Genomic DNA, 15,813 nt, shown 5'->3' with positions numbered 1-15,813 from the left:
GACTAATACCAGCCAGTGACGTCACAGACAGCGCAATGAGGTTAATGGAACCAGGTGTGTGACGAGAGACAATGACGCCGTTTTTCGGTTGTTGTTGTTGATTTTCATTAATTACCGTTTGTTATTTTGCTTCTTTGAACTTGGACATAATTTAATAACTACACGTTAAGCTACCAGTTGACTTGCACTAGACGTCAGGCCGCCTCACACCTCACTCATCCAGCTCGTCTCTGCGACGGGACCCGCAAGCGGTTCAACTCACGGTAAGAAGACAATAAATGTGTGCGTGTTGGAAGTGTCGTATGGCGTCTGACTGGCTTTAGTATGAAAGGGAGAAACGAAAGCGTGAACAAAAGTTGATAAACTCTCAGCAAGAAGACTTCGCTTCGTCATCGAATTATCATTGAATTATGAATTAATATTGAAACGCATTATTGGAGTTATGACACTGCACGTAAGGATCGCGTTTGCCTTACACGCAGCCAGTATTAATACCCCTCAACGTGAATTACGTGAAGCTGTATCATCGGTCACGTTTCAAGAGTGCGAAGCCTTAACGGATGAATTCTGTCTCAACGGAACAGAGGAGATAAACCTGCCTGGAGCGAGTGGACCTGAAAGAGAGATCAAATTCACTGAAAGGGCTCCTGAGGCAAAACCCGAGCAGCAAAGGAATGTAAGAAAGGCTAAATTGAAACAATTGACAATAAAGAGAAATAATATCGAGTCATTAACGAAGCATCAACTCGACAAAGAAGAAGTTAAGTTCTGAATTTCAAGCTAGAGAAGAAGCTTTATCTTTGGAAATTGAAATCACCGAAGCAAGTGCAGAAAGTGATACACTTGAACCTTCCAAAGAGAGATACGATTTTCAAAAGTATGATAAAGGATATGACTCAACACAAAGTGATGATGATGATGATGATGACAATGATGCTGGTGGTGATGATGATGAGGGACTTCTAAATATCTCTACTGCCCCCAGCGTTCCCAAAGTGTATGTGCAGCCTCCTCTTAAGAGAGGTCCTCACAAGGATGATCAAAATTCACACATGAAAATCATTTTCAAACGCTGAAAATCATGCAAAGACAAAATGAAATGACTGAAATGCTAATTAAAGAACAAAGACTCTCCCTTCTAGCAACAAGAGAAATTCCAGTTTTTCATGGAAATCCACTGCATTACTCATCCTTCATGCGTACGTTCGAACAAGTGGACGACCTCAAGTGCTTGTCAGAAGAGAAAGCCCTGAACTGGAGTGTCCTCAAAGCAGAGGATACAAAGGGACTTCAAGATTATTCGTTGTTCTTAAGAAGCTGAACAGCCCAACACACACGAAGACAGTCTTTAATATGAAAAGGAGGATCGGTGATACTGCTGAGTTTTCCTGATCGGTGCTGCTGGATGAACGGAGACAGGTGGTGGATTTAACAGTTTTATTCAGTATATCTTCACACACTGTTAGAACAGGCTGGTTTAGTTAGGTCACACACATACCTACACACATCCAAACATACACACTAATCATTAGATAACTCTAATGTTTAGCATCGTTATCATCGTGATATTCAGGGATTTGAAAGGATCGTCTCTTCTCTGCCTCCTTCGACTCCTCTGACAGAAACCTCATGCAACAAGGAAGGACAGAAGAGACGAGATAACGAGGAGAAAATCGTCTTTAAGACAGAGGGAGGGGCTTCTACGATAGAAGGAACATACTGAAGTTTTAGTAAATTAAATCATTTGTCAAACACTGAAGGCGTGAAAGTTGATCAAATGAGTTTTCTGAAACTCTGAGTGGGTTCACATTTGAGGGTCAGCACAGGCTGTAAATAGAGATGGAAAACAGGATGGGTCCCTAAAGTGAAGCCAAATCATCTGGATCGCCCCCTGGTGGCTGGCTGCAGAACAGGTCGAAAACCGGCCTCCTCCATGTCAACAGATGGTACATCTGGGATCTAGTTGAGGCAAATCTGTTCTTGTCTTGGTCAAAGAAAGATTCAATCTTAAATCTTCTCGTCCAGATCCAGTGTTTTTTATTTTTATACGTCAATTGTGTTTCGCCTCAAAATGAGACAGTTAAGAGAAAATTAATTTAAGTACAAGAAAACAACATTAGATGTTTTCATCTTGTACGTCCAGGAGTCGAAAGGTTCAGTGTCTGTGTATTTACTTAGTTGTACGGTTTATGTTCCTTACTTAACGTAAAATAACTTAACGTGGTTTGTTGACTTTGTAGGTTTCACTAATCACCAGTAGAGGTTAATTTAAAATGTTTTGCTTTTAAAGATTGTCCTGATGTCCATACTGGGAAATCAAATCTGACCTGTCAGTGTGAATCCAACCAGTGTGAAACTCTAGGAGAGGACTATTTTCTGAATGTTTTCATTCACCGACATTAATTGAAAAACTAGAAAAAACTTGACAGAAAGAGGAAAACACCGGGTTTCCAAGCGTTAGCTGGTCTCTGACATCAGCCTCGATCATCTGCGCTGTCATCAGCCACTCGGTTGAAGAGTTTACCAATGAGTGGATCACAGCACCGCGAGTGTCAGGAACTTCAGAAGCAGTTTAACCCCCAACCCATAGAAGAGAAAGGACACTTCAATTTACCTTGTAGAAGTGACTTTGACATTGACGTTAGAAATCAATGTCCAAAGTAACATGACGGATTTGATGCCAAATTCAAAGGACTGTTGGGTCTTGGTGGAGGGATTCACCGTATTGAGACACATTCTAATGTTGACAATCCCGGGTACTGTGAATGAATTTGGATAAAATCCTCAATAACTTGACACATGTCACATTTACAGCAGCTGCTTTCCCTCAGGAGGCTGATGTGAGAAGCTGCAGATGCTTTGGGAACCGGAGCTACAGACAGATTTCAGACATCCCTCCAGTCACTCTGGTCGAAAGCCCACACCCACACAGAGCGAGAACAGCTCTATCTAATGCTAAGTAGTAACAGTTGTCAAGTAGAAATGGCACTCTGTAACCATGGAGATATATAACCTTATTAGTTCAGGTAAACAAAAAACACCATCAACCACAACATCAACCACAACATCGACGGCTCGGTGTCACCCTCGAGGAGCTTCCTCAGCCTCTATGAACTCTCCATCCTCAGGCGTGAATGTTGCCTGGATTCCATCGATCAAGGTTGCGTTTATTTGGACCCTCGGTCTCAGTCGAATCGCTTCGTCGTCGGAAAATCTCCTTGAGCTCTCCAAAGTCCAAATCCGCTCAAAACCAGATTCCTGCGTCTGTGAATTTTCCCACAGAGGTTTAGAAAAGGAAGATTGGATCATTTTCATCCGTCCATGTTCGAATCCAATCTTGTGCACAAAACATCCAGCTGTCAATCAGTTTGAAATAACCGTCCGCTCCGTGGCAGGACATTGATTTTTGTCGTAATGAAGTCCAACATAGCTTTGTCCATCATGGGCGTCCGTATGGTCATAGCCATTGTCCTTTTTGTGACAAGTCTGTGTTGTAATGCAGCATGGACACAGGGTTTAAGGATCATTCAACCAGACTCGAGGTCTTTCCATCGGAGAAAGCTGAATTAATGATATCGGTGAAACAACCGTCAGGTGACCACTGCACCACAGGGACCTGAGAACAAAACATCTTTTTCGGTATTGAACGGTATTGCCTCAAGATGCTGCGTCCTTACTTTCTTAAAGGAGACATATTATGTTGAGTTTTTTGTGAATGTAGAAGTTGTGAAAAGTTAAAAAAAGCCCAAAGTCTGTGAAGCACCTTGTCAGAAGTCAGGATCATACTTCCACATGATCCTGATGGGATGGACCAGGTTGGTTTCAGACAGAGTTTGAAGTGATATCAGGAGGGGGGGGTCTTGAGGAGACAGGAACTAAAACCAAGTGTTTGAGACAGAGGCTGAAAAGAGGAGCTGCAGCGATGGACAGTCTGAGGAAAGATATGCGTTTTCTGAACATTAGAGCATGTAAACATTTTACAGTAATAACATTAAAATGCTGAACAGAATATGTCTCATTTAAGCAACATTCGGACGAGATTAACAACACAAGGGAGGGAGAGGAGTGAAATATAATCACCGGAGCAGAGGTTTATGGTTTGTAAACAATGAAAAGCTCCTCATTACCGAAATACAGGTGATCCCATCCATAAGTGCACTGCACACGGGAGGTGCTAAAAGCTAATTCTGCTCATTTTAATGTCGCCAATGGGATGTAAATTATTGTTATTGTGGCTGTAATTATAACTGAAGAGGTGGTGAAATATTACTAACATTCATGTTCTGGGCAGAACTAAAATCACAGAACAGAAAATGTTAAAATCCCGCTCCGTCCCCTGGAGGCATGAATCCCGTCCGACTGAGACGTCATTTGAACATTTTCACTCTGAAGAATTTGATCAACCAATCATCTGCCGGTACAATCTGATGACATCACTGCACATTCTTCCTCTCGTCGGTTTCTCTCGAGTTTTTTTTTTTTCCAACACACGTCAACATCTGGTTTGAATCAACATAGTTTACGTGACGAGGTGGAAGAGACCTTCAGCTTTTGTCAGAATCTGCTGTGGAACAGGTTTTTCCTTTTTATAATGACAAAGATCAAGGTGACGAAATCGTTTTCTTCATTTCTACACAATTAAAAACTATTACAAATTGTGTGTTGGCAAACCTGAGTCTCTTGTGTTGGAAATGACTCGTCTCTTTAGAAGAACACACCAGCCTCTACAATCCTTTTCTACGGAAGAGTGTTGGAATCAGGCGAAAGACACAAAAACACGGTGGAAGGATGTGTTACAGGTCAGGGAAAGACCGATAAAGATTTGGTGCGAATCCAGGATTTGTTTTTCTAACATTGGGAGATAGGACGTATTTCAACATTTTCAATAATTCATGGGTCTTGATGGAAATATTCAGGCCTGCTGTGGCATTGCCTATCTGGTGCAGCTTGATTTGAATTTAACGGGACTCGTTTGTTCTGATACCTGACCCCTCCACTCTTCCGTATTTCTCTGCAGTTGTTGGGTAAAAACTTCACATCTCCAGGACAAAGATGCGTTTTCTTTGAGATACTGATGCATTTTTCAGTTTGTGTGTGTGGGGGGGGGGAGTAGGATTTCCCTCGACCAAAGCCAACCACAGAGAAGTGCATCATATTTCCGTCACCTCAACTGGAGCGACAAGGTTTTCACCCAACAATGACGATGTGTCGCAGTCGTCCTGAATTTTTTATTTACACACAGACTCTTGCTGATGAAAAATATTGCTCTTCACTAATTCAGAAGGTGGTTGGAAATTCACCATCATGTACAATACAAATGTTACTAACACTCTGTCATTGACAAAATATACTCTACCTTTAAGTCTTTCTGTCACAAAATATCAATAATGACACACTGATCGATCCGACGGTGTACGAAACATTAATATGTTACAACAAAAGGCCTAAAAATAAATTGCGTCGACTCCAGGACTGTCATTTTTAAAGACCTCGAAAGAACTTGCGTTTTTTTTGTAGGGTGAAGTCGATTCAGTTTACTGATCCGGATGTGAATGTTAAAAGAAGGAGAGGTGTCTACGAACTGAGAGAATGGTAGTTTCAGTTTAGATGAGGACTAAACGTAGCTTTGTTGCATCTGACCTCAAATTCAGATGAAGAGACAAAGACGATGACACGCTGCCGTCTCTGTTCTGTTTGGTGCTTTGTTTCTGTCTAACAGCCGCCATTGTTTATTCCAATTTATAAAAAAACGCTTTTGATGCGAAGAGCAGACGCGCAGGAAACCGACTGACCCCTCCTCGGCCATGAAACCTTCCACATAGGATCGAGTTAAACCAGAAATGCATCAAATCTGAGGAGCCCTCTCTCCCATTTTATAAACTACCCACCCAATCCCTCTTTCATGACAGACATCTTCGTCAAGTCGTCCCTCCAAACGCATGAATCAGTCTTCCCTCTGTCAGTCAGCATGAATCATCCTCCCACATCCTATTTGTCCCTTGTATGTTTCCAAACCGCCGTCATCACCGGAGACGAGCGAGGAGTCTCACGCTAAACATTCAACTATTTAAAGTTGCTTTTCTCTTTTTGGTGACAGACGTAATAAAAACAACGTCATTTCTGTCAGAGGTGTGACGCATCCCAAGGCGACCATGTTCGCACCATGTGGGACAGAAGGCAGACGTGCATGATTCGAATGTTTAGGACTTGTGAGCGTGCACGTCATTGGATCACTTAACAACTGGTGGAGTGACGGTTAAAAATCCTGTGCATGGTCAACGCAGCAGTTCATCCATAGTAACTGAATTTAATTTCCGGAACTGTTAGAAAGATCAGTCTGAGTTTTATTTACGACTGTTGACGTGACTGCTGTTTGCAAACTGGTACCTGGTCTGAGATCTGCGTTATCGTGTCCTCAATGATTTAGTTTTCCGAAAGTTTAACTAGTTAGCTAAACATTGCATCTTTTTAAAGCTGCCGCAAATTTATAATGACTTGTAGTTCAGTTTAAAGGTACCCTGGGGTTTTTTTGGACCACTAGTGGCCTTAAGAAACAATGTTTTAATGGTCCAGACTTAATAAATATGCTTCGCAATTTTTTTATATAATCAACTGCTTATAGTGATGAATTTGACCCTGGGCAAAAGTGATAACTAGAAGCTTCCACATAGAATTTGATTGGCCAAATATATTGACATGCAGAGCGTGAATGCATGGGAACACCATTTATCGCAGTTCAAGCAGTCTTTTGAAATACGTATATCGCGCATGTTGATATCGCGATAACGATAGATTTTCGATATATCATGCAGCCTTACTGTTAACTAAGTCACCTTAACCTCCACAAACTAATCTGTTATCAGACCGACTGAGAACATCACTGATGGATCAACAGACACATCACAACCAGCTGTTTCAACCTCAACTCGGACAACTCACCAGTGTTTCTCTGTTGGGATTAAACTGGGGAGCAGGAGACCTAATTTCTCTTGACATTCTCTAGCTGACAGCAGTTCTCTAGTGCAGTGGTTGTAAAACTTTATCAACCTTGGAGGCGATCTGAGTAAACGCCTCTCCTCCTTTTTAAAACTCACATTACACTGGAACCATGACCAATCAGAATTCCAACTCTCAGTTGAATAAACAGGATTGAGTTGAGATTATGCTTCTCATTGGATCTTTTGCTGTGACACTTCCAATGCCTGTGCTGGTCTGACTAACAGCTGCTGAACAAGCAACATTTATTGATATGATGTAACCCGTCAAATTCAGGACAATCTCCAAAATCTGTTTTAATTCCTCTTCATGCCTTGTCTGGATGGCGAATGGTTTGATCCGTCAAACCGTCTCCATGACAATGACGACTTCACCACTGTCCTCCGAAGTTGGCGTGGTTGAGGAGGTGGGGTTACACAGTGTCAGTTCCTCCCCTGTGGTTATCTGACCTCTGGCAGGGCAGTCCACACTATCATGGAGATCAGTGTTTCCACCTCCTTTTTTATCCCTCTCCCCTCCTCCTCCTCCTCTCCTACTGTCCTCCATCCTTTCCGCCCTCTGTTCTTCCTCCTCCTCCTCCTCATCATCATCTTCCTTCTCTACCCGACACCTACACACCTCGATTCCAGAGTCACCAGTCAGTCGTCGATGTCTATACTGGCTCTCATCAGCTCCCATGTCATCATCTTCATCCTCATTGTCCTCCTCCTCCTGATTCTCTTCTCCGTCCTCCCAGTGGGGAGGCCCTGGTTCAAAGACATCCACACAGGGGGAGAAGAGAGTCTGTTTCGGAGGGGACTGAGTGGCACGAGGTGAGGGGGAGAGTGAGGAAGCATGGCCGGAGGAAGATCCACCTTTGTCAGACTGGTGTAGAGCAGTGAGTGGGTCCAGAAGTAAAGCTGGGGCTGGGAGGGAGGTGGAGGCCAGGGCTTGTTGGGAGGAGAGAAATGGACGAGAGGGAAGGGATGAGGATGAAGACGGGGATATGGCTGAAGGGGGCGACTGAGAGGGAGCAAAATAAGATTCAGACTGTATGGTTATGGCTGGACAGGAGGAAGAAGGTGTTGGGACGGTGAACAATTGAGCCAGGACCAGACAAGGACCCGATTCAGTATCCGGATTGAGACAAGATACAAGACCAGCTACAGCCCCTGGGTGTTGGGGCAAGTCTGAAATTGGGCAAGGAGGAACCGGAGTTAGACGTGACAGCTCTGGGTTCTGGCAATGGGCTAAGGTGGGTAAAATGGGTGCTGCATCTGCGGCTAAGGTAAGGGTAGAATGTGAAGGAGTTATACCAGGGTTAAATGTGGAAAGCGGAACAAGGGTAGTTTTAGTTTGTGAGTCTAGCACTGGGGTATGGTTTGAAGGTAACAGTGGGTTTGAAATGGGGGTAAGGTTAGAGGGTTCTACTTCTGAACAGGTAAAGTTTATAGTGTCTCCGGCTTGGTTTGTAGGCACTGGGTCTGGAGCTTGGGTAAGGGTTGAAGGTGCTGGGATTGGCACAAGGCTAGGATTTGGGTCCAGGGTTGGGAGACCAGCAGAGCCTGTAAGCAAGGCCAAAGTTCTTTCAATATCTGGAGACGGTACTGAAGTTGGGCTACTAGGAACGTTGGATGTATCAAAAGTCCTTGTTAAATTGAGGGTCTCTACAGTAAGTTCGGCTGTCAGCCCTTTAGAAGTGTCGTCTGTTGGAGTAGAAGGGCTGGACTTTAGTGTAATTATCGGAGCAGGGGTAGTTCTAGGGCCCTCAGCTGGGAACTCAACGCTTATTACTTGGATGGAAGGGAGTGCTGAGTCAACAACACTTGGACAAGGGAGTATACTGGAGCTACAAGTGCTAACTACCGTTGTACATGGTCTTAGATCAAGCTGTTGCTTTATAGGAGATGAAGTTCCAACAATAAGGGCCATTTCTGAACCAGGAGAGGATGGAGGCTGAGGGGAGGCCGCCCTGGTAACTACGGCCACAGTAACAGTCTGGTTGGGAACCGATGAGTCCTGAGGTTCCTGAGCTCCGGCAGCATCCACCTCATCGATGTCAATGGCCACTGAGGCCACAATCCTCTCAGAAGCAAATCGTGTCTCATTTACCTCTAAGCAGGAAGCCGCAGCAGTGATGGTTTCCATGGTGACATCAAGTGTGAGGGGAGCCACCTCACTCGGAGTGGAGGCGTGGCTTGTGTCAGTCTCATACGTGACAGGCGCTGATAAGGAGGAGCTACATGGAGAGGAGGGGCAGCAGGAGTCACAGGAACAACTGGAGCTACAAGAAAGATACAAGCACATCATTCATCTAAATTTATATAAACATGAGCAATTGTCTCTGCTTACTGTGCACAGTTTGTCATGTATCTCATCTACAACAAAAATAAAACATAACTTCTCGTCGATTTGAGGTATTACAGTTGGTAGCAGCGGTAGTTGTGACAATAGTCTCAATGATATTAGCAGTATTCTCCCAGTAGCGTTAGAAGCATTGTCACCTGTTATCAGAGCTGAGAGAGGATGGACCATCGCTGAGCGGTCGGTGCAGCAGAGGGCCATGTTGCGTGAGCAGGTGGGGGTCTGCGGTACGAGGGGGCTGTGGGTAGCGTGGAGTGGTGAACACAGAGCTGTAGGGTGGAGGAGGGGTGGAGGGCTGAGCCGCCACTTCCTCATAGGACGGCAGCTTCAGAGACGCCAGGAAACCTAAAAACAAAATGGGATTAAGGTTAAAGCAAAGTGGCCCAAGAGAAAGGTCCCTGAACAAATTTAAACCACAGACGTTGTGGTCAGTAGCTTAAATGCCTCGAAAACAGGATGTGATGTCCAGGTTTTGATAAATAGATATTGATCAGAGCATTAATAAAGTATAGACCCTAATAAATATCAAACAAAACACAGAGAATTACTAATAGTTGACTGAGCAAATCTATTCGAAGTTAAAAGCAGTTAAACTCTGAACTGGAGATCGTACTGAATCCAAATGGAAAGGATTTAAAAGAAAAATGTCCTTCTGAGAAGCTTCAGTTCAGTGTAAAGAACGACTTCACGGGAATGGACAAGTTCTACTCATGAAAACTGGCACAATTCCCCTTTAAGGAAAACTCCACTGGCATCTGGCAACAGATTAGACAAGCGGCATGTCACTTGACAGCTGAGGGTCAAACACCAGAGGAAAAAAAACAAGCAGTGGCGTCATTGTGTTGATGTTGAAAGAGGAGTTTGAACAGCGACAGACAGGTGGGCGGGCGTTCTTACTGAGGTCCAGCATGGAGGAGGGGTAGGAGTTGGCTCCGTGATAGGCCAGCAGGCTGATCTCTCTCTGCCTCTGCTGCTGCTGGACTCTGAGTTTGGCTCGGCGGTGTCGGTAGGCACAGCAGCAACTGAACAGGATGAGGATGGTCCACAGCAGCCAGAACCCTGAACACAACATTAAAGGAGTTAACACGCTGCTACAACTCCACCTATCAGTCTAGTATCTGAACATTTACCAGGGCAGATTTAATATTAAAAGACTTATGAGCATGTACAGAACCTTCATCTCATATTTAACCTGTTAGGGCTGCAATAATTATATACTATATAAAGGTCGGTGGCATTAGTAATTCCTTGACAGGATCACAGGGTACGTCATCGGGGGCATGTTACTTCTAGTCCACAGCACAACAAACTTACACCAGAGTTCGTAGTAGTAGGTGCAGCAGCCAGTCTCTCCGCAGCAGTGTCCCGTCTCACACAGGTATCCTCCGTTAGCGTTGGCCCCAGGACAGTACCGCGGTCTCCCCAGCAGGGGCAGGCTACCACCGGAGTGGTACTCCATCGCACCCCTGCTCTGCGTGGACTTAGTCCTGCGCCACCGCTACCTGCTCACCACTAGCGCTAACTAGCCGTTAGCTGCCAAGCACCTGATCCTGGTCAGAGTCTAACTACATTTTTAGGTCATTTGTTTTCAAGCTGAATTTAAATAATGGATGTGGACAGGTGTGTGGTGAGCTAGCTCTTAGCTGCTAACCTTGAATAGCTTCAAAATGAAGCTGAACTACATTTTCAGAGCAGGTGAATAGTAGCTGTTTGCTAAGATTACACCAAGGCCGGGATAACGGACCTACGGGTGCCGCTGAATGTCTGTTAGCATCAAAATGCTTTCGTACACTTGAAGTATTAGCACTGAGTACTGCATCTAAATACTACGAGAACTGCAGCTGTGGTAGAGAACCAGCAGGGGGAGCAGGACGACGGCTGATATAAGTCTGAAAGGCAGAGATAAAGAAAAAAAGACAATAGTTTATTGGTGAACAACAGGAAAGAACGTAACACACACACATACACACACACACACACACACACACAGCTGACATGTCCACTACTACAGGCCTGTTTATTATTCATCACTGCACTGACTCAAACCACAGACCAACACAAAGCTCCCTCTCTGTTCGACACACACTCACACACACACACACACACGTTTGTACTACCATCACATCCTCTGACCTCAAAGCTTAAGGATAAGGATAAGTTCATCTTATTCTAATCTGTCTTGAAATGCAAGAATATTTAAGATTTGGATTTTTTGATGTTTTTCATTTGAGTAAAAAAGCTTAAAAAAAACAAAATATGGCAATTTTTCACATTTAAACGACGGATTAAGTTGCAGTTAAACAATTTGTCGATCATCTAATGGATTAATCAACCAATAATTTCAGCTGTAAAGCAAATTGATAACTTCAATTAAAAACAACTTTATTTCCCCCCCGGATTCAGCTCAGTTATGATAAATAACATTGAACCTTTTTCAGAGCTGCAAATCATTTTGAGAGCAAAAAGAAAATCTGACTTTTCTCAAGATGGGAGAAGTTGAGTGAAAATATTATTTTTTTTAAAAGGTCATGTTTAAAAATTGTGTGAAAGATTTATATAAAAACATTGAAACTTTTTTGTCGTTTTCAGTTGCTTCTACAAATAAAAAAACCCTGTGCAGAGTCCCAACAGTCTGCATCAAATCACACAATCATAAATATCATGGTACTTTTTGTATCTTGTTCACAAACAAACCAGGAAACAGACAAGGGGTGAAAACAGGTCAAAATGTCACAACATGCAATTTAGTAGAAATGCTTCTGCGAAAAAATTCTGACGTTTGTCATCTAATGTCAACAACTTGGTTGCTCGACGTGAAGTTTGTTCCGACTCATTATTAAAAGTAAAATCTGACAAATCCAGGTTCTCAAATGTGAAGTTTTGCCGCTTTTCTTGGTCCTAAATTTCTTGGAACATTAATTTTTGAGGGTTTGAGACAAAAGAAGACATAAAATAAAATCTCTCTAGACTTCCCTGTCTTATGTCTCACAGATCAAACTATTAATTAAACCTGAAATAAAAATAAGTGTTAGCAGCATCAAATTATATCGGTTTCTTCGTTTATCAAAAACCTTGATCCCAGTGAGTCTTAACCCTGAAACAGTTCAGAGACAGAACCTGACACTGCGTCCTCACTGTGGACAACACACACACACACACACACACACAAAACACACACACACACACACACACACACACACACACACACACACACACACACACACACACACACTCTGACATACTGCTGCAGAGTTCACAATCACAGGACACGTTGGTCTGTAAAGAATTTCTTACAAGGCCAAGTTCTCCTGCATGCTGCAACAGGTGCTGCACACACACACACACACACACACACACACACACACACACACACACACACACACACACACACACACACACACACACACACACGCACGCAGACGCACGCCCACACAGGGGAAACTGCTATGAAATTACTGCCTTTGCAGCGCGGTAAACATGATGGCTTGTGGTCAGTGATTTCAACACATACACACACACGCACAAACAAACACGACACACACACACACACACACACATATACACACACTCACACACAGAGGCCATATGTGTTGTATATGTGAGACAATATAATGTCAATACACACACGATGGTTTTATACACAGCCAGTGTGATGTGCAGTATTCTGTGTATATATATTTAATGTGTGTGTATATATTATTTGTGTGTGTGTATATATATTTATATATAAATAAATAATAGGTGTGTTTATTGACAGGCTGCAGACGAACCCTCAGCCTCAGTCTTTAAATCCTCCAGTAGATGATAAACAAAAACAACGGTACCTCTCCATCCATCCTCTTGTCCTCCTCCTCTCAGTCTGCGGGCCTCGGAGCCTCTGTGGTCGGGTCGGTGGGTGTCTGAGTGTCGGTGCTCGGTACCGCCGGGGCCTCCTCTCTCCGGTTCCCCGCCTCCTCGCTCTCCCTCCTCGGTGCGACCCTCCGCCAGCCCCGCCGCCATCAGCGCATCAAGCCCCGCAGAGACACACCGCACACTTCCGCCCTGTCGCCTTGGAAGATTTCAAAATAAAAGTCCCAAATTTGGCTGAAGGCACCTGTTCAGATCTCAGACTGTAAATAAAGATGACTGCTCCCTTCAAGTGAAGCCAAAACATCTCTATCGCCCCCTGGTGGCTGGCTGCAGTATAGGTCATGAACCCCGCCTCCTCCATATTAGTGATTACTGTGATATTTCTGGAGGAAGTGGAGACATGTCGTTTGTCTTTATTTACAGTCCTAGGTCATTACACATTTAATTTAAGTATATTTAAACATCATAAAAACACATGACATAATTTTCCTCGGCACGTTGTGATTACATTAAAACATACCAGACCTCCCAGACGTGTTCATCACTTTTAAATGTCCCCTGGAAACACTTCGGTTGTCGTTTTCCATAGGGCGTTTCTGTAATGTGTTGTTTTGTGTTGTGCGTAATGTGATGTGTTATGTTGTCTGTAATGTGTTGTTTTGTGTTGTGTGTTGTCAACTTGATGAAGATGTTTTCTTACTTTGCTTGTGTTTTGTCTACTTGCATGTGTTATCCTAAGTCGCAGTGCGTTGAGCGCTCAGGGCCACCGTACACAGCAGCTGATGACGTGCTGATTAATAACAGGTTGAGTCGACAGATCATTTCCAACAGATGAATTATTACAATGTTTAGATTTTTTACTTTGACCAAACTTCTATGTCTGGGATTCCGTCAGTGACGAGATTTCACTTTTATTTTGTAACGATGGACTGTTTCTTGTTTAAACCGGAAGCTTTACCTGTGTGGTTTTTCAAACTCGACAGACCCGCCATTACACATCCTGCTGCGCACACACAAACACACACACACACACAAACACACACAAACACACATACACACTCACACGTCTCCTTTATTTCATCATCCTTCCATCGTCCTATAATTGATAATCGATCAGCGATGAACTGATGAATCGAACAGATGATGGATTCTCATGGCGGACGCTCTGGCCTCTGATTGGCCCGAGGTGACGGGCTGCGGGCCAATCAGAGCGCGCGCTGCAGCTGGTAGCAACAAGAGGGAACTTTTTTTTATTTTTTAATTTTTTCAATCAGAGTTTAAAACTTTATTAACACGTGACCGGATCAATACATGTGTTTATATTTACTCTAAAGGGAAATAATCTGCTTGATGATGACGTCATGTTGGGGAGGGGGTCCCTAACCTTTCAGCCCTAAACCCCAGATAATCTTTGACCTCTGACCCCTGTTATATCCGGAGGTCAATGAAGCTGAAGATTTTATTCATCATTCATATTTCTTATTTTAAAAAGTTCCCTGCGATGATGTAAACTGTGACATCATCAGATGATTTTTGTGTGGTCACATTTTAAATCTCAGACTTTGAGACAAATTCATATTTAATATAAAAGTGCAGAATCCTGGTGTTTACATTGATGATGAATTAACTTTAAATGTTACAAAAGGAAAAGGAGCAGTGACGAGTCCCAGTTAATCAACGAAGAAAAAAGTAGTTTAAAATAAACCAGGTCTCTGTATGTAATGTTGTGGCGCCCTCTGGTGGAAGGTGAAGGAAATGAAGGACCAACACACAGATTTTCAGAACCTACTATGATGTTATGAGTCAATAAATATATATTGTGTTGAATATAATGATTTTTATTTTCCTGTGGATAAATTAACTAATGAGTCAAACAACTCACCAGCAGGAGGCAGAAGACTGGAGCCGAGGAGATAGGGGGTAACTGTGGTAACACACACACACACACACACACACACACACACTTCACTCACATGTTGTTAAACTGAGGAATGCGGCGAGTTACAGTAACGACCAGGTTTGTGACGGCACCGCCCATCAGTGTGTGTGTGTGTACATGTGTGTGTGTGTGCATCCTCTAGAACAGATGTTAACTGACAGGTTACCTCCTTCCTCTTCCTGTGCAGGTGAAAGGTCAGAGGTCAAGTGATGAGGTGGAGCTTCTGCTCCCTCAGCTCGTTTACGACGAGTCAACAAGTTTCTCTGTGACGGAGACGATCAATCAGTGGTTTCAACAAAACAAGAACCAAACTGAACTGAACAAGATGGCGGCGCCGTATCCCAGATATTCTGACGTCTCGTTTGTCCGGAGGTTTTTCCTGCTGAAGTGTGCGACCACTTCCTTCTTCATATGTGAAACACAAACTCCAGAAAATGTTTGTAAAATAGTAATAATAATGTAGTAATACTGAGGGTTTGTTCATGTATTATACACAGTCTGATTTATAGAAACATTTTATTTAAAAAAACATGAAAAACATTGACAATATTTGCAGATTTATGAAGAGATGGAAACAGATCAATAAAATTCTCCTCTGTAAAAACCTGTGACTCTAAAATGTCAACAACATGAATCAAAAGATTGAACCTGGTTTTATTCAGTGCTTACGACAGAGTGTTAGGGAC

General features: G+C 43.3%; 2 protein-coding genes across 2 annotated transcripts in view; both read right to left on the bottom strand.

Annotated features, from left to right (window-relative positions):
- Window positions 1-1,423: 1,423 nt before the first annotated feature.
- Window positions 1,424-13,352, bottom strand: LOC118102885 (flocculation protein FLO11). Its single transcript, XM_035149469.2, has 5 exons — window positions 13,164-13,352; window positions 10,654-11,228; window positions 10,237-10,398; window positions 9,480-9,684; window positions 1,424-9,259 (listed from the first exon to the last, which is right to left on the bottom strand). The coding sequence occupies exons 2-5, from the start codon at window positions 10,796-10,798 to the stop codon at window positions 7,339-7,341; spliced, it is 2,433 nt and encodes an 810-aa protein (XP_035005360.2). The 5' UTR covers window positions 10,799-11,228; window positions 13,164-13,352; the 3' UTR covers window positions 1,424-7,338.
- Window positions 13,353-15,761: 2,409 nt separating this feature from the next.
- The window catches only part of LOC118102894 (nephronectin), a 5,569-nt gene continuing 5,517 nt past the window's right edge, over window positions 15,762-15,813 (bottom strand). The window contains exon 13 of the mRNA XM_035149484.2: window positions 15,762-15,813. This exon is cut by the window's right edge and continues 153 nt beyond it. The gene's annotated coding sequence lies outside the window, so the exon portion shown is untranslated.

Source organism: Hippoglossus stenolepis, chromosome 23 (assembly GCF_022539355.2).
Source record: "Hippoglossus stenolepis isolate QCI-W04-F060 chromosome 23, HSTE1.2, whole genome shotgun sequence".
Lineage (NCBI taxonomy): Eukaryota > Metazoa > Chordata > Actinopteri > Pleuronectiformes > Pleuronectidae > Hippoglossus > Hippoglossus stenolepis.
Note: the sequence above shows the minus strand (reverse complement) of the source record. Positions and strands in the feature narration are given on the sequence as shown.

Coding starts and splice junctions, on each gene's coding strand:
- LOC118102885 (XM_035149469.2), bottom strand. CDS start 10,798: ATGGAGTACCACTCCGGTGGTAGCCTGCCCCTGCTGGGGAGACCGCGG. Junction 10,399..10,653: donor CTACTACTACGAACTCTGGT/GTAAGTTTGTTG, acceptor TGTTGTGTTCAG/GGTTCTGGCTGCTGTGGACC. Junction 9,685..10,236: donor CTCCTCCATGCTGGACCTCA/GTAAGAACGCCC, acceptor TTTTGTTTTTAG/GTTTCCTGGCGTCTCTGAAG.